Below are 24073 nucleotides of genomic sequence, written 5' to 3' on the forward strand. Positions count from 1 at the left end.
GCTGGCTAGTCCAGTTTGGGGTTTCACATTAATGTATTGCATTTCCTTATAGATTGCTCCTTTGATTTCTTTCTTAAAGGGTATCTCATGTGTGCAGAGGTTTTGTCTAGAAAGACTGGTGCATTGTCTGGATGATATGAAGTCCGTAATTATTTTCTTATTAATTTTAAAGTAAGTGTTTGTACTCCTTTCTCAGCAGCTCTAAATTTTCACCAAACATGCTGGAGCTGGACATGTAATGAATTTGTTACCAGAAGCCAAACACTAAGAAAGAAAACTAAATAAAAATGAAATATTTTTTTTTTAAAGTATGAAGCTGCTACTTTCTCAGCTTATGAAAACAATCCTAAGTGTGGCAAAACCCAAGAATCACGATGAGTGAACAGCTGGACTAAGCTTTACATCTTCAGTATCTTGCACAATGTGTTAACAGAAAGATGAATCCATGTAGTTTCTATTATATAAGGGGATACTGGGAGTTGAGAGAATTAAGTGCTTGGATTTAGATCCATTTGTCTCTATTTACTGGTTTGTATTGTCTGGACAAGAATAAATTATTAACATTTGATAGTTACTGGGTTTCTACTCCCAGTTCCAAATGATGACCGAGTATTGTACAGAATATGAGTTCTTTGCCCTGATTCTGGAGACAAATCAGTCTAAGTCCTTATTCAAGATAGGCTAAATCAAGGTTTACTTAACCTCTATACTGCAAGAATAAATGATCTCTTCCTGAGATAGGCAGTTCTAAAGTACTGTATTTATCTGCCCAGGCCCTCAGCAACTTACTCTGTAAGGGTCAATATTTACTGTTGTGTGAACAATTGCTGTAGTGTTTTTTTCCCTGTAGGAAAAAATCTGCTGCAATTATGTGGCTCATTATTATATGTCCAGAATTACTTTAAACTTACTTTGATTAAATTGAAATGGGTTTTTAGGGGCAACCATCTCCTGCTTCTCAGCATAAAAGTTTGACATACAAGCTGAGAGCTGCATGTTGAAGGATAAATGAAAGCTAACACCATCTGGAAAGAATGGTCTTCTGAGAATAATGTTAGTTTTAAAGAGTGCAAGTGTTAACCAAACATGATTTTTCTAAAGGAGATTCAAAAAACAGTGAGTCAGACTTTCAGCTTACATTAATCCTTATAGCTCAGGTGAAGTCAGTAAAGTAATGAACTCTGGTTCTGTGCCTCTACATGCTGCAAACATACACTAAGGAAATGGGTGCTCAGTATGTTCTTGTATCTTGTACTCGAGTCAAATTAGTTTGTGTCTGGTAGCTCATATAACAAATGTCTTTCTGAAGTTTACGGACAAAATGGCACGTAATTTTAATATGAAAAGGGAAAACAAATAGATATGATTTCTAGAACTATTCACAGAAGAGGAAAATGAATGAAAGACAGTTTAACAAATATTTGGAAACTAGTGCCCTAAGCAGACGCCTCCTGCAGTGCTCCTGAGGCTGTATGGCCTGATGCTGGGGTGAGCAGGGTCGCGGTTACTGTAGCAGCTGGGAGAAAAACCGCTTTAAGGGAAAATGCAGAAATGGAGACAATCAGTAGTTAGATGCTGGTGACGTGCGGCGGTGTGTGTTCTCGATGCCTTACCGTGTGGTGAGACGACGAGCTCCCCTGAAGGAAGCCTGCAAAATCCTCCTCACAGCTCCTGCCGGGCGCGGGCCCCATCCCCGGACGACCCTGGCTCCCTAAACGCTGTCGGGAGGGACGGTAAACCGTGGAGCCACGGGAGGGTGCGGGAGGAGAGGAAGACGGGGCGGCGGCTGTGCCGGCGGTGCCTCCTCGGCCGGCCAGCCGCCACAGCCCTCAGCGCTCCTCCCCGCCCACCTCGCTGCCCCTCGCAGGGGGGACGCCGCCATTGGAGCCTGCGCAGCGTGGAGGGGAGCGGTCGCCCTCCGCCCTGCCGTGCCCTGCCCGCCCGCGGGGCTGACAGCGCCGGGGGTTGCTGCCCCGCTCGCTCCGGGGTGGCAGCGGGCATCGGGGGTCGCGCTGCGCTGCGCCGCCGCCCCGCCCGCGCTCTGATGGGCCTGGTGGAGCCGGCGCCATGGCCGCCTTGTACCAGAGCGCGGACCCGTCCGCCTCGGCCTCGCCGAACAAGCTGCTGGCACTGAAGGACGTGCGGCAGGTGAAGGAGGAGACCACGCTGGACGAGAAGCTCTTCCTGCTGGCCTGCGACAAAGGTACCGGCCCCGCTGCCCGGCCCGGCCCCGCCTGCCGCGCCCTCGGGGAGCGGAGGCCTCAGCCGCTCGCTCCGAGGGCCCGAGCCCGCCTCCGCCCGGCGGCAGCGCCCCGGCCCGGCGGCTTGGGCGGGGGCTGGGGCTAAATCGTGCGAGTGCCCGCGCCTCGCAGCGGGGGTGTGGCGGGTCCTGGCCGTGCCCCGCTGCGTGGCTGCTGCTGGGGGGGCACTGCGGCGTCTGGCCTCGCCTCAGCGCCCGGCTCAGGAGGCGCCCCGCGGCGAGGCCGCCCTGCTCCGGCCCCTCAGCCCCGCCGCCTCCCGCTCTCCCCAGTACCGGTGGGCGCCGGGGTAAGGGAGGCGTTGGGCCAGCCCCTGTGTTTGTGAGGGAGTTTGTTTTGTGTCAGAGGAGTTCGTAAGATATTTGCTGCGTTCACTGTTAAAGCGTCTGTGAGTATATAGATGTTGTAAAACTAGGGGCTTCTCTAGATATTCCCAGAACGAGTGAGACTAGTTTCCTGTGATTTGCACCCACGGTGGTGGATGGGAAGAGATTTTCCTTTCTAAAATATGCTACTTGCTTTATGAATATATTTAGTTACCCTTAAGTAGAGAAACAGTCTTAAATCAAACTGATCTTAACATGTCCAAAATGTTGGCTTTTAATAGATAGGCTAGATAGGCTTTTAATTATGTGCTGAATGGTTATGTGTACTTTAGGACATAAGCATGATTGTAGAAGCCGGTGTGTTTATATGCAGAGCTGTCTGCTTGCCGTGTGTTTAGGTTAGTTCACAACTGTAGGAGTATTTCTGCGGTGACATTAGCTAGCAGGCTTAGGAAGTTTGTTCTGGTGCTGTCTGTGGGGGAGTGCCTTGCTGTTAGACAGCTGGACTGCCTGCAGCCATGCTGCTGGTGTAGTCTATCCTGAAGATCAGCCAAACCACAGCTTTCTCTCTAAGTATAAGACAGAGGCTCAGGAAGCTAAAAGAATGCACAACAAAAAATGTAAAAAAAAAAAGTGTAACAGCTGGTTTAGTACTCTTGCAGGCTCTGTGTATTCTACTGCACATAGAAGTATTCTATGTATACTTCTGCAAGTATTCTACACTAAGGTCTGTCTTTGTCATGGTCTTCTATGTTGCAAAATAATTTGTTACCCTAGAGACAAATAATTCAAAGCTTTTATCTTTGTCAAGAAGAATAAATTAAACAGAATAACACTAAACAGGGCAGCCTGCCATGTCTATACTTCAGTCAAATAGGAAAGTACAAGTTAGTTACATCTTGCTGTAGTTAGCTTTACTTGCTCATCAAACTTGCTAGCTTGAATTTTATAACATTGCAGCATCATATCACACCTGCTTTGTTGATATATACGCTAAAATTGGAGTGATACAGAGAAGACTAATGTGGATTCTGCTCAAGGAAGATGCAAACCTGTTTGTAGCATTGTAGAGAGGGCTTTTCTGAGCCTATGACTCTTTTGAATGGAGAAGTTGCCTCTGATGTAGTTAAACTTGATGTTTCCTGTGTCTCACAGGTTATGTATGAGCTTTTGCCCCAGTTTTGAAAAGTACCCGTGCTTTTGTGTGTGTTTTTTTTTAGGACTGGAACTAAAGGGGTGGATTAAAGTACATGTCTTAGTGCTTTCCTGTGACACCTCCTGAAATATCTTTAGTTTCCTCCCTGATGAGAGAATGCTTATCTACCTTGACTTCTTAATTGTCTGACATATTCCATGTCTGTTGTCAGCTGCGGAATGTTGTCTTGTTTGATGGTAGCTGGTACTTACAATGTTCACATGCTTTTATTGCTTTATAATAATACTAAGTGACATTCGTATGTTACTTGTGCAGGTGACTATTACATGGTTAAGAAACTCTTAGAGGAAAACAGCTCGGGGGAAATGAACATAAATTGTGTGGATGTGCTTGGACGAAATGCTGTTACCATAACTATTGAAAATGAAAACTTGGACATACTACAGCTTCTTTTGGATTATGGCTGCCAGGTATACAACATATAAGTTATTGAAAATTTTCAGTATAGTCATTGATCTGTGTATTCTACTCTTTATATAATCTTCTCTGTTAATCTGTCAGAATTTGGAAGGAAATAGGAAAACTGTCTTTATAGGCAGTTCAGTTCTTTTTCCATTTAGTAATTGTGAAAGTGTTTTTTTCTCGCTGATTTACTTTTCTAGTAGGATTTTATTGGCATGAAAAATGTATAAGTAACATTTTCAATGATATTAACAAGTCTGAATTTTATTTTAAATGTTATTCCTGTTGCAGAGATAGCGTATACATTATCTTCAAGCAAAATAAACAGTATATAGTCAGAGTGCATCATATTAAAAAGTGTAAAATGCAGAGATCTCTTTGGCTGTGGAGTATAATACCTTTTAAAATGGTAGCACAGTTAGAAAAATGCACATTATATTAGATGATTTTAAGTTAAGGCAAGCATGCATTTCTGCAGTACTTTTTATTAAACTTGATCTGTGCTTGACAGCAGAGGCAGTTTCATACCAGTACTTCCTTAACTATATGGAACATCTCTGCTGCTGCTGGGACAGTTGTAGCTATGATGGCTTAAGTATGTAAGACAGGGAAAAGTAGTATTTTCTGTTAGGTGGTTTGATGTTGGATGGGAAAAAACCAACAAGCTTTCCCCTCCCTGGATCTCCTTTTTAGTGTCGAGAATAAAAGCTGTGACTTTTTCTTTTATTTCTAAAGTAAAAATTTGAATTTTCTAAAGTGAATTAAAAAGAATAATATCAACTGTAGGGAAAATGAAAAGCTGCTTAGCTCAACTTAAGAGAAGTTTCAGAAGTAGTTACCAGCCCAGAAAAAAAGGCTTCTGTTCCTAGCTTTACCACAGAATGAAGTATCCCATATGCCTGAGTTGTGCTACACAGACACTTGCTTTTAACATTTTTAATAAGCTGGTAAACTGACCCTTAGAACTTGATTTTTGCAAGTATCCTGCATCGTCTTTGCTGGAAAGTAATTTCTGCAATTGGTTCTTTGGCTGTTTGTGCAATTAAACAAATTGTCAGTAATGCTGTGCTAACTCCTGGAATGACAACCTCAATTTGTATCCTGATCATATGCATGGTGATAATACAGAACATCATTTTACTACTTTAAAAATAAATTTTAAAAAATATATTAAAAAATAAAAACACAGTTTGGCTTCAGATTGACTCTTTATGCTGTCTAAGTTACTGCTGTTTTCACATATGAGTTGTTTTCTTTCCTTAGTCATCGGATGCGCTTTTGGTGGCTATTGATTCAGAAGTGGTGGGAGCTGTTGACATTCTACTTAATCACCGACCAAAAAGATCCTCCAGACCAACCATTGTAGTTGAGTGTTGTTATTCCTTGATTTTTGGTCAGGGAGTGGGGGCTATTGCGTTCTGGGTAATCGTAGTATTTAAAACAGTGTTCTTAAATTAAATTCTACATCTCCAAGGTGATAGAATCTGAACATTAGGGATTATTTTTATAGCCTCTTTTGTCTTAAAGGATAGAACACGTTATTTTGTTACCGCCTAAGGAATCCAGTGGCTTTATATGTAACACATGCTAGCAGATGCCTAGTTAGTCCAGAAGAGAAAAAACATAGAGTGGTTATAAATCTTTTCTTGTAGGCTGTTTGCAAGGTAATTAGCAGCTTTGACCTTTAACAGGTATATTCATGTATTGAAGATTCATAGATTTTTCATGCAAATCTATAAATGTCAAATCTTCACCTTGAAATTAATCAGTTGCAACTTATCTTGGCAATGCTTAAGTATCAAAGAACTTTTAAAAGTTCACAAGTAGAGGTGGAGAGAGGGAAGGAATAAGGTGTTGTGTAACAGAGTATGGTACAGTCAGGATATTTTTTCTGTGCTTAGATAGTAAATATATTCATAATAATTTTTTCTTAAGCTAGAGCAAAATACACTTCTTAATATCATGCATGTATATTGGAGAAGGTAGGCACTGAATGTCAGGTTTTCTCTGTAAATAAACCAGAAACATTTCTGTGTCCATTTTTCTTTTTCCAGTATTTATCTGAGAGGTGTTTGAATGTTGTTACAGATTTTTCCTTATTTTCATCTTATGAAACGTAGGCAGATATTTTGAGGGGGAGATTAATTGTTGAACAGTCAAAAACCCCTTACATGTAAACACTGTAGTAGAACTGTATGTAATAAATTTAGATACTTCCTATACTTTGTTCCAGAAACTAATGGAACGCATTCAGAACCCAGAGTACTCGACAACCATGGATGTGGCACCTGTCATTTTAGCTGCTCATCGTAACAACTATGAAATTCTCACCATGCTGTTAAAGCAAGATATATCATTACCCAAACCTCATGCTGTAGGCTGTGAATGCACCCTATGTACTGCAAAGAACAAAAAAGATAGTCTACGACATTCCAGGTAAGACTTATAGTCGCAGACAAGGATAAAAAAAATCTTGTCTTAATTCTCTGGTATTGCTTGGGTCAGATTCAGTATATTTCCTTTTCCTTTCCTTTAAGGTGAGGTTTATGAGTGGATTCCTTTAGTATATTGTAGCCTTTATTGTGAGGGATGGTAGTTCTTAGGGATGGGTTGTGCTTGAAAAGGCTGGTGGGAGGCAGTGGCTTTTTTTTCATTTTGATTTTATACTCTTAGTCGCTGTGCTTATTAAGCTAAGTGCCTTTCTACCAGTTGTGTCACAAACATTCTAGCTATCTTTGGCTTGGGAGCGTAGGAACTACAGAAATAAAATGTTTCTTAAGTTAGTTAATACTTGGGGCTTTTTGAGCCAGAATGAGGAGGTGGATAATTCTATATCCTGTTTCTAAAAGTGTTTATGTAGCATGGATTGATGAATGCAAACTAAAGATGATTTTTTTCTTTTTTTCTTCAGTATTTTTGACAGTAGAAAGCTTTTAAATAAAGGTTCAAATGAGGAGAGGGATTTACCAATCTTAATATTTTGTCTGGTTGACTTGACAACATATTTGAGGGTTGAATGCAATTTAATATGTGAGAGTTAGGGTGAAAAATTGTAGAGCTCAAAGATCATAAATGGACTGCAATTACAATATACAATTAATTATTACATAACTACTCCAGTATGTATCCAAATTACTAAAAAATAAGGGAAGTGAAAGGATAATTGTTACTAGTATTCAGCTACTACAGGCCACATTATGGTATCCATCTGATACCCCACATCATTAACTTCTGTATGAGAAAAGGTGTCAGGGTATCCCAAGCAAATAAACAATAGAAACGTTTGAGATAACAGCTCTTAGTTTAAACTAGAACAGATAACAGACTTTGTTTCCGCGTTCATGAGTCGTTAGCTTTCAAGAGGAAGACATCCCTTCAGAGGCTTTCCCTGAATTTATTTTTTTTTAATTGCACATTAAAGCTTGTCACTGTTTTTAATTTAGTTTGTTAAAATAGAAGATTGCCTTAAATGCTTTCCTTCCCTCTCTTATTTCCTCTTGAAGAATCGTAAGAGCTACTGTATAACACTTAAAATGTCAAAATTTTACCAATACTGTTGCCTTAACTGATGGCCTTCTGCTGATGTACTGATAACAGTTGAAGTAAGGAGGAAAAGAGGAAGGAACCAGTTTGGCCAATTTTTGGTACTTAGATGTCCTGGTTTCAGCTGGGATAGAGTTAATTTTTCTTCCTAGTAGCTGGTATAGTGCTATGTTTTGGATTTAGTATGAGAATAATGTTGATAACACATTGATGTTTTAGTTGTTGCTAAGTAGTGCTTATACTAGTCAAGGACTTTTCAGCTTCCCATGCTCTGCTGGGTGCACAAGAAGCTGGGAGGGGGCACAGCCAGGACAGCTGACCCAAACTGGCCAAAGGGCTATTCTGCTATTCCATACTATATGATGTCATGCTCAGTATATAAATTGGGGGTAGTTGGCCGGGGGGCAGTGATTGCTGCTCAGGGACTGGCTGGGCATCGGTTGGCAAGTGGTGAGCCATTGTATCACTTGTTTATTCCTGGGTTTTGTTCCTCTCTCTCCCCCTCTCTTGTTATTTTCCTTTTCATTACATTATTATTGTTGTTGTTGTTGTTGTTGTTGTTATTATTATTATAATTATATTTCAATTATTAAACTGTACTTATCTCAACCCACAAGTTTTCTTACTTGTGCTCTTCCGATTCTCTCCCCCATCCCAGTGCGGGGGCAGGCAGGGTGAGCGAGCGGCTGTGTCGTGGTTAGTTGCCAACTGAAGCTAAACCACAACATTAGAATAATAGGGATTCTAAGTATGTGAAGGACAGTGTCTTCTGTGACATATCACATTTAATGCTTGAAGTGTCTGATTTTAAGAAACCCAATTGTTTTGTCTTTCAGCTGACTGTTTTATGCAAACTTTTGGAACAGGTTCTGATTTGAAACTGCTAATCAAAGGAAACATCTTCATTTTGCTTGCTATTCTTTTGTCACAGGTTTCGTCTTGACATTTATCGGTGTTTGGCCAGTCCTGCTTTAATAATGTTGACAGAGGAGGATCCGATCCTGCGAGCTTTTGAACTTAGTGCAGACTTGAAAGAATTAAGCCTTGTTGAGGTTGAATTCAGGTAGGAATTGAAAACACAAACCAACTCTAATACTTTTATGAAATTACATGTATAGAAATGCATATGCATTAGAAAAGGTTTATTCTTAATTTTTTGTAATCGGAGTGTTTAAACTGATCACTAGACTTAATAACAAGTTATATAATATAATTTATGCCTCATTGGCAGTCATTTTGACAGTTTAATTACTTTAAATCCTTTTAGGTGTAGACAGTTCAATGTGTATAGTTGCACCAACAGTTCAAATTTCAGCTCTACTCTGGAAAAATAAATAGAAATTACGCTAAATGCTAGCTTGTTTCAAGATCATACACCTATTAATGATATCAATATCTCATTAGTACTTCCCCCCCCCCTTCCCCCCATCAGGGTAGAAGTATGCAACACCTTGTTTATACTCACCTGACTCGTGTTGGGAGTTGTTTCAGGTATTGTTTCTTAATTTTGCTCCTTATATTATAGGACTCTGAACAGCATGTGTGTGTATATATATAGTATGCATATGTGTGTAGAAGATTTTGTGCTGAAAATGCCCTGTCTGTTTAATTAACAAATGCTCAGTATAATTTTATGTTTAAACTATGCAGGTTTCTACCATTTCAAAACTTACCAGCACAAAAGCTTTCTGAAAACATGAAAGCAAATATTTGTATGGGGTAAAGTCCTACTTTTCTAAACAACACATGAATTTTCTGTTTCTATAAGCTGATTGTCTTTCTTAGTAAGAGTTCAACTGTTGCATTTTTGTGATACAACTTGGCACTAAAATGGACTGTGCGCCAGGTGAGACAAGCAAATCATGTGGTTTGTTTTCTTGTGTTTATTATATTAATAAATAGTATTCAGTGAATAGACTTTAATTTTCAGATGACAGGAATAAAGCAAAACCCAAAACAACTTCCCTTCCAAGTGGAAAGTCCAAATGATGACTTACCAGTGCCATATTTTGTAACTGCTACACTTTCTCATATCCTGGAAATCATTCTAAGCTTAACTCTTTATATGGAACTCATAAGATAAGAATTTGTATACTGTAAGTCCGTTTCTCAATTTTTCTCTGTCTAGTGGAGTTGCAGACTAAGCTGAAGCATAATTGTCATGTTACATGGTGAAACCTGCTCAGAGTTGTATTCAGAATGCTTGGACCTTGACATAATAACTGTTGGGTGTTTTTTTAAAATTTGTCTTAGCATAACATACAATCCTAACCAAAAATAGATAGTTAATGATTTAATGGAAAATATGTGAGCAGTGTAATAGTATGTACTGTTTCTGTGTCTTTCAGAAATGATTATGAGGAGCTAGCTCAACAGTGCAAAACCTTTGCTAAAGATTTGCTTGCACAAGCACGGAATTCACGGGAGCTGGAAGTTATTCTGAATCACACATCTAGTGATGAACATGTAGACAAGCGAGGATTGTTGGAAGAGAGGATGAACTTAAGCCGCTTAAAACTTGCAATCAAGTATAATCAAAAAGAGGTTTGTCTTTGCAGTGATTTGATAGGCTTTCCATATGATATTTTGCTAGTAATTAGTTTAATTTGTTGTTCTGCCTCTAGACACAGAAGTGGAAATAAATTTGCAAGAGTTATAGAAGAGATGGTAATACACAGAACGTCTGCATGTGAAACAGGGAAATTATATTGGAAGATACTGAGTGTTTCTTCAGTATTTACTGTGGAGAAGAATGTAGTATTTTCTGTATTGGAGTATAGACTACTGCTCTTTTATGAACAGCTCTGGTAGTGGTAATTATTTGTTCAGATCCTCATTAAATCCTTGCTGAGGGAAGCATGGATCCTTAGGTGCCATACATGATTTATCATCTTCTTGCTTGTCATTAGGTGTTCAGCTTTGGCTCAGGCCTCGTCTGTGCTGTTCAGTAATTATGTTAGACCTATGCTGTATAACTGAATAGCACCTCTGTTCCAGAATAGTAGCGCCTTTTTATGCCATCAGTAGGGAGTTTATTTCATGCAGTAGGTCATTGTTGTCTTTATCCCTTGACAAATTGCATCTCTAGTTTTGCTGTACTAGAAGGCAAATGGGCATTTGTGGGATTCTAGTACAAGGACCGGGGACAGAGAGAAAGTTTCCTTTCCATGCAAAATCCATTTTCAGTTAGCATTTGCAGAAGGCATCATAATTCTGTCTGTTCTACACATCTAGGCTTAAACTGTTTGTGAAACTGTTAAAATACATAGTGTTTAAAAGTCATAAGCCATAGTTATGGAATGTCCTAGAACCACCATTACACATTTCTGGTATGCATTAAACAAGCATACTGAAGTATTTCAGATGTTCTTCTGGTTTTGAGCATAGCTTGTTTTTACCACAGTGCATTTTTTGTGTGATATGAGGAAAGTATCTTTGCAGAATATGTTTTATTCCTGGCAAGTTTACTATAGAGACCGTTTTTTGTGATGCTTTCTAAAATGTGACGATAGAATCAAGGTTCTTTTTGTTGATATTTCTTAAATTAAATTACAAACCATCCTCTAGTGAAATACATTCTTTTGTAACTCCATGCAAGTAAGCACCTGAAATTCGAAACTACATTTGCATAATCTACATAACCTTCAGGCCAAAATGATCTTTTGAGGCACTGATACAACATAGCTTACTCTGCTTTAAAATTAACCCTGCTGAATAGAGCCATAATGATTTTAAGAACTGATATGTATAAAACTGCTTGGCCACTTTAGTCCTCACTTTACAAGGTGTTGTGTTTTACAATGTGGATAGCATTTTACAGTAACAGTATTTTATTCTTCAGATAAGATCACTATTTTATAATAACAGACAATGAAGCTGTCTGAGGTATGATGTTATTTATATGCTAGATTTCTAAATAATTAGAAATCAAAACTAATTCTTAACCTGAAAAACCATTAAAAGTCTAGTATGTATAATTTATGTTTAGTTGCTGGCTTTAGAAGGAAATTAAAATAACCGATGTTTATAATCATAGTGGGTCCATAGCGCTTTTGTTCTCTTATGAGATAATTCTTTCAACTTAATATTCTTGCCTTTTCCTGTTCATTGGTAACTACACATAGTTTGAAAATGAATTTTAATAATGTAAATTAGTAATCTGTATTAAGAAACCTGAGACTGATTTCTTGTTTGTTTCTTTCCCCCCCCTCCCCGCAGTTTGTTGCTCAGTCTAACTGCCAGCAGTTTCTAAACACTGTATGGTTTGGACAGATGGCAGGCTATCGACGCAAGCACACATGCAAGAAAATTTTGACTGTTTTGATGGTTGGCATTTTCTGGCCAGTTCTGTCCCTGTGTTACTTGTTAGCCCCTAAATCTCGAGTAGGTCGAATAATTCACACTCCTTTTATGAAGTTTATTATTCATGGAGCTTCATATTTCACGTTTCTGTTATTACTTAATTTGTACTCCCTTGTCTACAATGAGAATAAGAAGAATACAATGGGACCAGCCCTTGAGAGAATAGACTATCTTCTGATAATATGGCTAATTGGTAGGTATGATTTGAGTAGATTGGATGACAATTGCTGATGTTGATTGAACAATAATGATTTGTACTACCTTCTTATTAAATCAGCATGTTACTCATTGCTTCACTGAAGTTTGCTCTTTGGAGGATAGTGTTACAGGAAAAAAAAAGCTAAATGTAATCGTAAAGTAGATTAAAAGTATTTCTGCATTGTATGCAAGTTAATTATATTTTTTCTGGATTGTAAATAGTTGGAGTAAGCATGAGGTGACAGTCATAAAGATTAACTTTCAAAATCATGAATACAGTAATTCTCTTTTCTAAGTTATTGAGCCTAAATCATACAAGTGTCTTCCCCAGCAAAATAAAGCAGCAGAACTCAAATTCTTGTGTGTGTAAATAACATCAATTATAGCATCTTCTACTTCTCCAACTCCTTTTACTGATTCTGTAACAGATGTGGTGTAAAATATATGGTGATCATATGGAGGGGCACAGAGGTTCTGATTTAGAAATATTTTCTTTATAACCAGGAAGAAGAGAGATTTATATAAGTCTTTTAACAAACTGCACAGCATGCTTTTTTTTATTATGCCTTCCAACACTGCTGTAAAGCTGACTGAACAAATAAAGTCATACATAAGGATCTGATATTTTTTTTTTCCATTTGCTGGATCTTGCTCTGACTGGGCCAAAGTTTTAGAGAAGTTGCAAAGTCCTAAAAGCTGAACCAAGTCTAACAGTTTTTAACTACCATTTATACACATGCTGCTTTTCTTCTTGTCCTAAATATAGTAGCATACATCTGAAGTACTCAAAAAAACATTAAATAACTTATTATTCGTAGAAATCAAAGGTGCCATTATATTTCATCTAACGGTCCTTTCAAGTTTTATAAAAATGTCAAGTCTGTAACAGACATTTAGTTAGTAAAATTCTTAGCAACTGTATTTTTCCATACAGCCAGACATGGCTAACGATGGTAAAATACAGTTTGCTATAAAGATCGTGAATATTTAAATGTATGTTGCTCTAAGTTAAACTTTTAATTTTTGCAATCTTTAGTCATGGTCTCTTTTCTCTGCTAATGTTGTTTAATATCAGTTAGGGTGGGAAAAGTTTCTACTTTTCGGATCTTTTCAGTAACAGTTACTGAGCTGATTTGTTCTTAAAAAACATTTTATAATACCTACACACTTCTGAAAAATACTTGATACTTTATATAGCAATATAATGCTTTCTATAGTGCTTTTGGAAAAAGGTGAATATTTTTCATTCAGGAAAAGAATTTGCATCCTAGCCTTCTACCTTTATTTAAATTTGCCCTTTTCCTGTCCAATTTTTCTCCTATTCATTTCCTCTCATGCCCTTTTTTATTGGAGAATGTGTTTCTTAGTTGGAAAGTAGGCTTGAAAATGTTAAACAGCTTGTTGTCTTATGATTAATGCTTGTAATCCAATGCAGTGCTTTTAGTAAATTTACTTGATTACTCCACTTCTTTCTCTTTTGCTAAAATACCATTTACAAAAGCCAGTCAAAAGTGCTTTAGTTGTAAAAGAATATCTATTCAGTGCAATGGCTTGACTTCCCTGGCTTTTCTTTTTTTTTCCTGCAGGAATGGTGTGGTCAGATGTTAAAAGACTCTGGTATGATGGTTTAGAAGACTTTTTAGAAGAATCCCGTAATCAGCTTAGTTTCGTCATGAATTCCCTGTATTTGGCAACTTTTGCCCTCAAAGTTGTTGCCCATAACAAGGTGAGCACCCGTCTTCATAGATCCAAAGCTCCTCTGGGACTGACTGGGCAAATATAATTTTAGCACATTGCTGCAAAATATGTGAAGATATGTTACGTGTGGTATGTTAGTAGTAGTATGTTGTAGTTAAGTGTACTACATTAGCAATAGCCTACTATGTGGATACAGTTTAGGCTTCTGAGTTAAACATTCTGTGTGGTATATGCTGTGTAGTTGTCAAGATCTCCGGTCTTGTTGCATCTTAGGCTTGAAAGAGAAGTTGATGAGGCAATTGGGAGTTAGAAAACACATCAAGACATGTCCAAGTGCTCAGGGACCCCAAACAGAGCTACTGTCTTCCTTGTAAGGACTGGCTGGTCTTCCAAATGGCTTGATTTTCATTTGGGGAAATCTCCCCATATAGCTCATCTGATTTGGCATTTGAGCTCGCCTGATTCCATAGATCAGTACTATGCAGAAAGCTAATAGTAATCTCTGCGTTTAGATTGCCTAACGCTTTTTTGTTACAGAAAGTTTTATTTAGCTTTTGATTACATATGCTCAAATGTCATAAGTGATTGTAGGGGGTTTTGAATTGGTTTTGGTTTGATGGGGTTTTTTTTGGTTTGGGGTTTCTTTTTTGGTAGTAAGGAAAAAAGCCCCGAGACCATAGAGGAGCCTTGTCTTTTCTCTGTGAAAGGCCATCTGGATTTGATTGAAGTTTTGAAAATTACCATTCCCATTCTGTTGCATGTGTTGTTAGCCACACAGCATATGGCAAGCTGCCAGACCAATTGAATGTGAATATTTTAGCAAAATTCAAGCCAGTGCAGTAGCACCATTATTTTGTATTGCAAACTGTGAGTTGACAGCTGTCTGGCAGTTGGGAGGGAAATAAACTGGTTCAGTTCTTCCCAACTTGTTGTTTGGCTCATTTACCTATCCTCGCATTGATTCAGGGGCTGGTAATCATTTGGAAAGGAAAGCTCCATTTCTTGGAAAAAATAGAGAGAGAATGCCATGTTGGGCTGCCTTCATAACCATTTGCTTTGCAACCAGCACGTGTCTGTAGTAGTTCCTTTTCTGAGATAAGAGTCCTTTGCTGCTAATTTAAGTTGTAACCTTTTTGAACATGCAGGACTCCTGTCCTCTGTAACAGGCACATGATGGCTTTTTTTGCCACTTTTATATGACAAAATTTATTTTTATAGTTTATTTAGAAAACCAAATAAAAATGCTTGCTTTACATCTTAGATCCGTATTATAGGCATTGAAGCTGTAAGAAATAAAGGAAGAGTCTCTGTAGTAGAAGGATTTGTACACATGCAATTGCAATGTATAAAAACATATTTATCCCTGTTTCTTGCCATCTTTGTGCAGCACACTTTGGGGCAAGTTATTTTAAAGCAGCTTTGAGTTCCTTAGTTTTTTAATGTCCATTTTGAGACAGCAGAAGCTGGTAATACAAATGCTGAATGTTTTCAGCCAAGCCGAAAGTTAGGGATCTGTGGATATTCCGTGAATAGTTGAATAGTACCTAGTGGATATACTTTAAGGGTGTGTTTACACCAACAGTTTACTTGTGACTTCCATTCTCTGTAGTCATTCATAAAATCCATTGAAGGAACCCCAAGTCCTAAGTCTTTCTAAATCTTTCTAAGACTGGTTAAGACGAGCTGTCGCCACATTGCAATTGCATGTGTACCTTAGTTTTCTTTGCAGCATTTTAATGCTGGTTTTGACAGAGGCCTATTACACTATACAATACACATGTTCATAAAGTACATGAGTCCCTGTTTCAACAAACCATGCAAAACAGAGTAGAACGGAAAGCAGAACAGAGGAATAAATGGTTTGCTGAGCAAGTGGGTGGCAGAGTTAGGTGTTGAATTTAAATAATTGATTTCTGGGTCCTTCTGGAATGGCTTTTAAAATGCCTTTGTCTAAAAAGAGTGAGATACCTGAAAGAGGTAAGCCATCTGTGAATCATATGTGTTAATTTCTTTTATGCTATTGCCTGTTTTGGAGGCAGAAGTAGGGAGCGGTGCATGGGTGCATTTCTGTATTTATAATGTTAGTGATCTCAATTTGTCCTTTTTATATTGCAGTTTCATGATTATGCTGAAAGGAAGGACTGGGATGCATTCCACCCTACCCTAGTGGCAGAAGGTCTTTTTGCTTTTGCTAATGTTCTTAGTTATCTGCGTCTCTTCTTCATGTACACAACCAGCTCTATTCTGGGACCGCTCCAGGTGAATGTCATTACTGCTTGAAAAAATATTAAACTTGATCTTAATTTGGTATGAAGAGTCTTATTGAAAAGAGACAAAGAAGAAATTAAAGTGAGAAAGTCAGAAAGTAAAAAGTAGAAAGAAATGATATTGCATTGAAGTTTGGTTTTTTAAGCTCTCATGTAAAACATACTGATTTAGATGGAGAAAGGTAAGAAAAAGAATGGAAGACCTAGTGTAGTTCACTTTCTTACAACATGTTTTCCATTATAACTGTACCTATACTGTCTTTTTGTTTTCATCTGTTGTTAGCTTACGTACTGCCTAAGTGTCTGCAGTTTGAAAGCTGTAAGGATCAGGTTCTTCCTGTAAAGTTCTATGCAAATGATCGTCCTAACTTCTTATCTCTAAAAGATAGATGAATGAGATGTGTAGTAAGGGAAGAGTAATCAAAAACCTTTCTGTTTATGTCTGTGATCTCACTGAAGTTGCACGTTGAGTTGAATTGTGCAAATTGCTTGGTTTGAAAAATATAAATCTCTCAAGTGTATTGAAATAGTCATCTATTTGTAGCCAGTTATGAGAAGGGGGAACAGGTTTCTTCTTACTTGGAATCTGCTGGAGCCTTCCAGTGGGTAATAATGACAATAAAAAACACATTTTAATTATGTAATACATTTAATTCAGTCAACTAGAGGTGGTGGGGGAAGCATTAACAGTCTTGTGTTGTGATGCTGGAACAGTAGAGACTACAACAGTTTCTAAGCTAAATTCAAACTTTTCACTTAAAGTTGGAACATAACCTCATTTTGTGCAAATAATTTCATTTTCTTTTCCGCAGACACGGAGTTTTCTACTGAGTTTATGCCATGTAGTGGTTTTTTTGTTAATTGGTTTATTTTTTTTAAGCACAGACGTTCTCATCTTAGTCTTGGTACTATTCATCGTTAGAAACTTCAGATAAACTGAGTGTACCCAAGGGTGCAGTATGACACTATACAGAAGGTCTAGTACCTTTAGGGGTAGGGTAGGGAACCTGGACTATTATTAAGACATCACATTTAGGATGCAATTACCTCCCTCAATCCTTTCTAGATTAAAAGGAGGAAGAAAGCTTCTTTCTAAAACATATTGTGAGTAGAAGTCACCTTTTATTCCACTAGCAACATTTTTTTCCCTTCTGTGGCTTTTCTGTTCAGCTTGCATCCGCAGCACTGACTGATTTTGTTACTTTGCCAGTGAAAAGCCCTTACAAACTAAAGCACCTGTTATTAAAAGCATAGCTTACTGAAAAAAGCTTTGTGTAGGTATACTTTGCAGCTTCTCTGGCCTTGCTTCCTGGAAAATTTATGACAAATCAGATTAGACAAGTCACTGCTTTCTTGTACCGATGATATATATTTTTTAAATTCATTTATTTATTTATATTTTCCCAGAGAGTGATACAATTTAGTTAATATAGCTGGTTGTCAACACCGTCACTGGGTTTGCAAGTGTCTGTTGAATGAAAAGACACTTGGAATAAATAGGTTACTCATCCAGTGATTGTACTGATGGAATTTGTCCTAATAGGTCAAATCAATGCTTTATCCTCTCTTCTAATGAATAGGACTAGTTTTAAGAGCTTTGTGGCAAGAGGATGATCTAAAAGGAGCCTGCAAGAAACATCATCACTATTAAGCATAAAGGCAGAATAAGTATTTGGGAGCAGCATTTTTTTTTTTTTAACTCTTTCTCTGCAACTTGAGCTATACCAAAGGAGGCTCTGAAGTAAATAGTTTTGGCTCAGATCACTAGGAAAAACACTAAAGTCTTGATGTTGCAGTAAGCATTAGGCTTGTTATACAAATTGATTGAACACTGAAGTCTCTCCACATTTAAAGAGATTCACTGTTTAATGTGCATATTTATGTACTAGTTCTTTCACAAGTTTTTTATTAGGAGGCTATGTTATGAAATTTTCCAAGTAAATAAAAACAGACAACAGTCACCCCATTCAGTAGCACACTGAAGCTTATGTTGTTACTGTTGGCCAGTACAGCTTGTGCAACAACTCTTACAGTATTTTCTGAAAGTAGGTCACAAAGTTCAAATGGTGGTAATCAAATATGGCATGGAAACCCAACGGGGCCGCGGGGGGCAGCTATTATGTTCTCTTGGCTATTAGGCTTATTTTTAAGTGTCTGGTTACTTTACTTATTGATTAATAAAACCTATTTTAATACAGATTTGTAAGTTGGCTGCATGTGGTGTTTTTTTATTATTAACAGAAGATAGAATAATATTCCCCTAGATTATATCATTAGATTTCAAATGCTTAGACATTCTAAATACTTTAGAAAGGAATAGCATGACTATATGAAGAGAGCAACTCGTATTTGGGCGGTGTTGTTACACTGTATTCCAAACAAAATAGTTTTGGGTGGCTTGCGCTTCTTGTGCATTCCTGTTTGATCTATTTTGTCTCTCTCTTGCCTGTGACCATGTGTCAGTTAAACAGTAAATGTTTTGTGTTTGGGTTGTTTTTTTCTTTAAAAGGGTAGATGTGATGAAACAGTATGATGGGGATTACATTTGTCCTCTGACCAAACAAAATAATTACTGCATAGCTCTGCCTACAGTTGCAGATTCTCCATGTCCATGGCAAACTCTGCAAAGAATCAGAGAGAATCTGCTGCACAACAGGGGTACTCAGTGACTTTCCAGCAGCATGGGAGGGAGCAGGAGCTGGCACTTCATCTCCCAGTAAACTTATACTTGCAAAACCTGACCAGGGATACAATTCTGGACTATGATTTGGTACAGATTGTGATTCATACAGGATTAGGCTTTTCATACACTGATTTATATTGAGGATTAGATTTACCTGACCCCATTTTGTATATTTGCATTCTTTTTAATAGTATATTGTTCTCTGAAGAAGTTTGTACAAAGAGTAATTTAAATGCTGTAAACAGTTTATGCTGCATCTGTGTAAAAATTGTGGTTATGACAAAAGTAAGTCAAGGTCTTCTCTGCATTGGAAAAATGCACAAATGTAATTTTTTTTTTTTTTTCTTTAAAGATACTGTATTTGTACTGTTGCAAGCTTCTGTATAGGATATTTTGAAATGGAAACTAAAGATCTGAATTTAGTGTCATATCTTCTATACTTTACACCCTTCAATTTTTATGTGCTTACACACCTACACATTGTGTATATTTTAAAAATTACATAAAACATGCAGTGAATTAATTCTGTGTTCTGCAAATGAGCTTTGGTATACTACTTTTTGATTAGTGATGAATTATGATTTGAAATGTTTTGATTAATTCAGTGTCCTTATTAAGTGTTTTCTTAACTTTCTATGATGGTATTTATGTTCAAATGCATTTTATGTACTGCTTTTATCTATTGACTTGTGAGTTCCTTATTACCATTGGTATTACAAATAAAGAAGGAGGTGTACATACTATTGCTTATGGTTAATTGAAAGATATGAACTTACCAAGTGATGTTAAAACTACCTATATTTTCTTTTAACATCTAGAATTTTTTACTGAAAAATGGTACAAGGGTACCTCCTGATTTTGAGGTCTGTTAACTTCTTAAAATTTAAGTTAAACATTTAAAATGTAAATAGATATTTTTTCCTTTATTAGAGGCTGAAGGGGAGAATACAAACAAAAATAACTACATGTTTTACTAAAATTGGAACTAAATCTATTTCACAGATTTCAATGGGGCAGATGCTACAAGATTTTGGAAAATTTCTGGGCATGTTTCTTCTTGTCTTGTTCTCGTTCACAATTGGATTGACCCAACTTTATGATAAAGGATTTCCTGTAACTGAAGAAAAGGACTGTGCGGGGATTTTCTGTGAACAACAGAGCAATGACACATTCCATTCGTGAGTTTGGTATCTATGAAATAGCTGTATTGTTCTAGCCCTTAATTCCTAGTAATTAAACAAAACTTGAATTTTTCACTGAATGTAAATTTACATGAAGTAAACTCACTTTTGGTGTTTGCTTTACCTAACCAGATTTTTTTTTTTCTTGTTTTTGTAGGTTTATTGGCACATGTTTTGCTCTGTTCTGGTATATATTCTCCCTGGCACATGTAGCAATCTTTGTCACACGTTTTAGCTATGGTGAAGAATTACAGTCTTTTGTGGGTGCTGTTATTGTTGGTACCTACAATGTGGTGGTTGTGATAGTATTAACTAAACTCCTTGTGGCAATGCTTCATAAAAGTTTTCAGCTGATAGCAGTAAGTGGTTTCTGATTAATTGCCAATAATTGCTAGCTGTATCTTTGGATTTTATACAAATTTCTTCTTATGATGTGTAGACTAATATACAGACCTCCATGGATGACCTCTGTCTTTGAGCTCACAAGGGGCATCTTTCCTTCAAATATGAACTTTTTATTTACTTTGATCCAAATAAAATGAGTACTTTGCATGTTGAACATGTGCAAGGCTTTGGCCCTCTGGGAATTTATGAATTTATTGATACAGTGGCTGTTCAAGTCAAGATGCTGTTCTTGATAAGGTGTGGTGCTTGCGCATTTGATGGGGGGTTTACACCTTCATAGCTGAATTTTGTGTTTACAGTAGAGTATATAGTGAATTTAAGAGATTTGGTTTGTATTTTAATTATTTAATATTAGTAACAAATTTATTAAAATACTATATAATCTATATATTAAAATACTATATAATCAAAGTTAAATCATGGTCAGTTTTTAAGGTATGAGAAAATAAAACTTAGAAAATAACCTGTTAATATTTTTGCTTCTGATCTCTGTTAATGTTTCTGATGCTTTAGAATCATGAAGATAAGGAATGGAAGTTTGCTCGTGCCAAGCTTTGGCTTAGCTACTTTGATGACAAATGCACGCTACCTCCACCTTTCAATGTGATTCCCTCTCCCAAGACTATCTGTTATCTTTTCAACAGTCTCAGTAAATGGATCTGCTCTCATACGTCAAGTGGCAAAGTGAAACGTCAGAACAGCCTAAAGGTAAGAAATGATTGGGAAAGCTGTAGGCTCTGAAGCTGGAAAGGTGCTGCTTGCTAAAATGAATCAGCAAATTGCTGCATGAACCTGCCTGTCGCATGGTAGCTACTAAGTGCTATGTGGTAGCTATCGAGTGCTACTAAGATAATAGGAACTACAGAATCATGTGTGTTCCATGCAAAATATAAATAATTAAGCGTTACCTATTTCTACTTAAGTAAGATTCTATTAACTTTCAGTTTGGAGAATTTCAACCCCCTTCCCTCCAGCCCCCAATTCCCCCAGAAATAGTCTGGAAAAAATGCTTTGATTGATTGAAAACTCACAGCAACCTCAAGGAAGTATGTGCTAATCTCAAAAATGGTGAGGTTAGAGTATTCTTTGGGGAAGGTAATTGGTTTTAAACACATTACAGAAGTGTCAAAATAAATAACCAAAAAGGATCACTGAAGCCTGTTATTGTTGGGGGGAGGGATATTTTTTTTGTTAAATAAACATTTTTCTTGTACCCTGTAATTTTGTGTACTAATTTTGCATCTTCTTGCTGACAAAAATAGCATTAAATAAACTAAATTCAAAGACTTTATGGAATGTGCACTGAGAAACATTTGGGATTATGGAACTCTTAATTGCTCATAGAACAATTACCAAGCCAGGCAGATGAAAAAATTTTCAGTTTTGCTGGTACAGCAGATTATAGTTTAATTTAAATTTTGCTGGCAATTTCCATGCATTGTACATTTGTGCGCATCAGGATGTATCTATAAAATAGCTGTATTATTTTGTTCATATTTATTCTCTGTATAATTGTATACAGGCTTTAGGGCTCAAAAATCACTTTTCCATAGTAAATGTGTAATGTTTGTTTAAAGGAATGGAGAAATCTGAAGCAAAAGAGAGATGAGAATTATCAAAAGGTAATGTGTTGCTTAGTCCACCGTTACTTGACTTCCATGAGACAGAAGATGCAAAGCACAGATCAGGCAACTGTGGAGAACCTAAATGAACTGCGGCAAGACTTGTCAAAATTCCGAAATGAAATGAGAGACCTGCTTGGCTTTCGAACTTCTAAATATGCTATGTTTTATCCAAGAAACTAAGGCCTAACTTTTAAATGAAAAGTGTGTACTTTTAGATACCTGTAGGTGAAAGTGTTGACCTAATTCTGTTGCCAGACCAAATAGAAAAGAAGATTATTGCACAATAGTACATTTGAAAATGCATTTGCATGAGTTGCAGCTAGATGCGGAAGTGGTGGAAATAAATGCAAAAACAGATATAGTAATTTTCTTAAGCTCTTAATCTTAGTGTGTATATAAAATTTGTATATAGGAATTTTTTAAATGTTCCTCAGACTGTGGCTGTCAGGTATAAGAGCTTCATAACTAGCACAATGTGTTTATTTCTTCTATTTTTGCTGTTTGTTCCTTTTTGATACTTGTTTTTCAAGTTGTGGGAGAAGATAGGCTTTTTAAGACAAAAATCCAGCCTATGTTTATTTTTAATAGAAAAGTCAGATATAGAATAATAGAAAATTTCCAGCACAGTTGGAAATTATGTTTGACTGTAGGTTACAGTGCATGCGAAGACTGTATGGCTCTGAAAGAGGCAGTTCTAGTGCCAAGTTTTGTATGTTAACATTGACTGTATACTAACATTTATAGAATACAGAAAATCAAATCATCAAGACTCTTCCCTTTCGTGGGAACATTGAAATTTTGAACTCAAAATAGACCAACCATTTCTTGAATGTTTATGGTTATATGTAAGACAATCAATTCCTGCTTGGATTTTTCTGTGGTGCCTCAAAAGTATGTTTTACTACACATGTTAAGATTTGGAACAGAATTCTAAAACTAACCTGTCAACTTTTCATGTTTAATATCTTGGGTTTTTAAAATTTGGATGATAAATTATTTGAATTATTAAAACCTGTGATTTAACAAAAATGAGGTGGAGCACGTGAGTGCTATTGTCTGCAATGCTGAACAATTCCTGTGGAACACTTCTTTCTGTGAGAACATACATTGTATCTGGTTATGGGACAGATGTAGTTTAGAAGGGCCTGGTTTACACAGGTTCTACATATCCTACTTTTAAGCTTGTCTTTCTTTTTTTTTACCACAGTTGTTGCCAAGCTAAACATTTTTTGTGTGTCAGGAACACTATGTTTTGTGAAAACATGTGATTTGACTTTGCTTACAATGGACAGTAAGGGCTTTGTGGATTTTCTGTGCTAGAGGGTCCTATATGGCTTTATATGCTTATATATAATTCAAGTTGACAAATTGTAATTGAGAAATATGAGATTCCTGTATTTTTAATTATGAAATAAGTATATTTATGACAGCTAAAGGATTGATTGACAGTTTTACTGTTATGATGGTGCTCTTCTAAAACAGTCTTATGTCCAGAAGGCGCAGGTAGCCATAGTGGTCTTTGACTACAGTTGATTTGGGGAGGTTGATAGAGTGGAGGCTTACATTAATGTTTACTTTTTTGAAGGAATTCTTATGAAACTCTTTCTTGTAAAGGTAATATATTTTCTGTACTATGAAATTATGTATAGCTGAACTAGGGTTTAATACTCTGCTTCCAGAAGTCTTATAGTATAGAGGTATTCTGATAAGTCTGTTGGCTTTTCATGTGAATAAGAAGCTAACCTCTTGTGTTCAAAGCAAAGAGGATCACTGAATTTTGTATTTGGACTCAGATCTCATGTTTGAATAGTACACCAACATAAAAACTATGTGCTGTGTATGTTATGTATACCCAAGAAAGGAAGCAGACAAATAAAAGCTCTTTGAAAAATATGGTTGTATTAATATT

The 24073-nt window shown here is 37.0% G+C and overlaps 1 protein-coding gene across 3 annotated transcripts; it reads left to right on the forward strand.

Annotated features, from left to right (window-relative positions):
• Positions 1–1835: 1835 nt before the first annotated feature.
• On the forward strand, positions 1836–24067 carry TRPC1 (transient receptor potential cation channel subfamily C member 1). Of its 3 annotated transcripts, none has more exons than XM_072868849.1 (13): positions 1836–2203; positions 4056–4210; positions 5466–5567; positions 6436–6638; positions 8677–8808; positions 10094–10289; positions 11964–12300; positions 13892–14031; positions 16119–16262; positions 19956–20131; positions 20292–20493; positions 21053–21247; positions 22117–24065. In XM_072868849.1, the coding sequence occupies exons 1-13, from the start codon at positions 2068–2070 to the stop codon at positions 22342–22344; spliced, it is 2346 nt and encodes a 781-aa protein (XP_072724950.1). In that variant the 5' UTR covers positions 1836–2067; the 3' UTR covers positions 22345–24065. The 3 variants fall into 3 exon arrangements, with proteins under 3 accessions (XP_072724950.1, XP_072724951.1, XP_072724952.1); XM_072868850.1 differs by lacking the exon at positions 1836–2203 and adding an exon at positions 2514–2646 and having other exon boundaries at positions 22117–24066; XM_072868851.1 differs by lacking the exons at positions 1836–2203; positions 4056–4210; positions 5466–5567; ... (1 more) ...; positions 8677–8808; positions 11964–12300 and having other exon boundaries at positions 10150–10289; positions 22117–24067.
• Positions 24068–24073: the final 6 nt, after the last annotated feature.

Source organism: Ciconia boyciana, chromosome 7 (assembly GCF_034638445.1).
Source record: "Ciconia boyciana chromosome 7, ASM3463844v1, whole genome shotgun sequence".
Classification (NCBI taxonomy): Eukaryota; Metazoa; Chordata; class Aves; order Ciconiiformes; family Ciconiidae; genus Ciconia; species Ciconia boyciana.

Coding starts and splice junctions, on each gene's coding strand:
- TRPC1 (XM_072868849.1), top strand. CDS start 2,068: ATGGCCGCCTTGTACCAGAGCGCGGACCCGTCCGCCTCGGCCTCGCCG. Junction 4,211..5,465: donor TTTTGGATTATGGCTGCCAG/GTATACAACATA, acceptor TTCTTTCCTTAG/TCATCGGATGCGCTTTTGGT. Junction 12,301..13,891: donor TCTGATAATATGGCTAATTG/GTAGGTATGATT, acceptor TTTTTCCTGCAG/GAATGGTGTGGTCAGATGTT.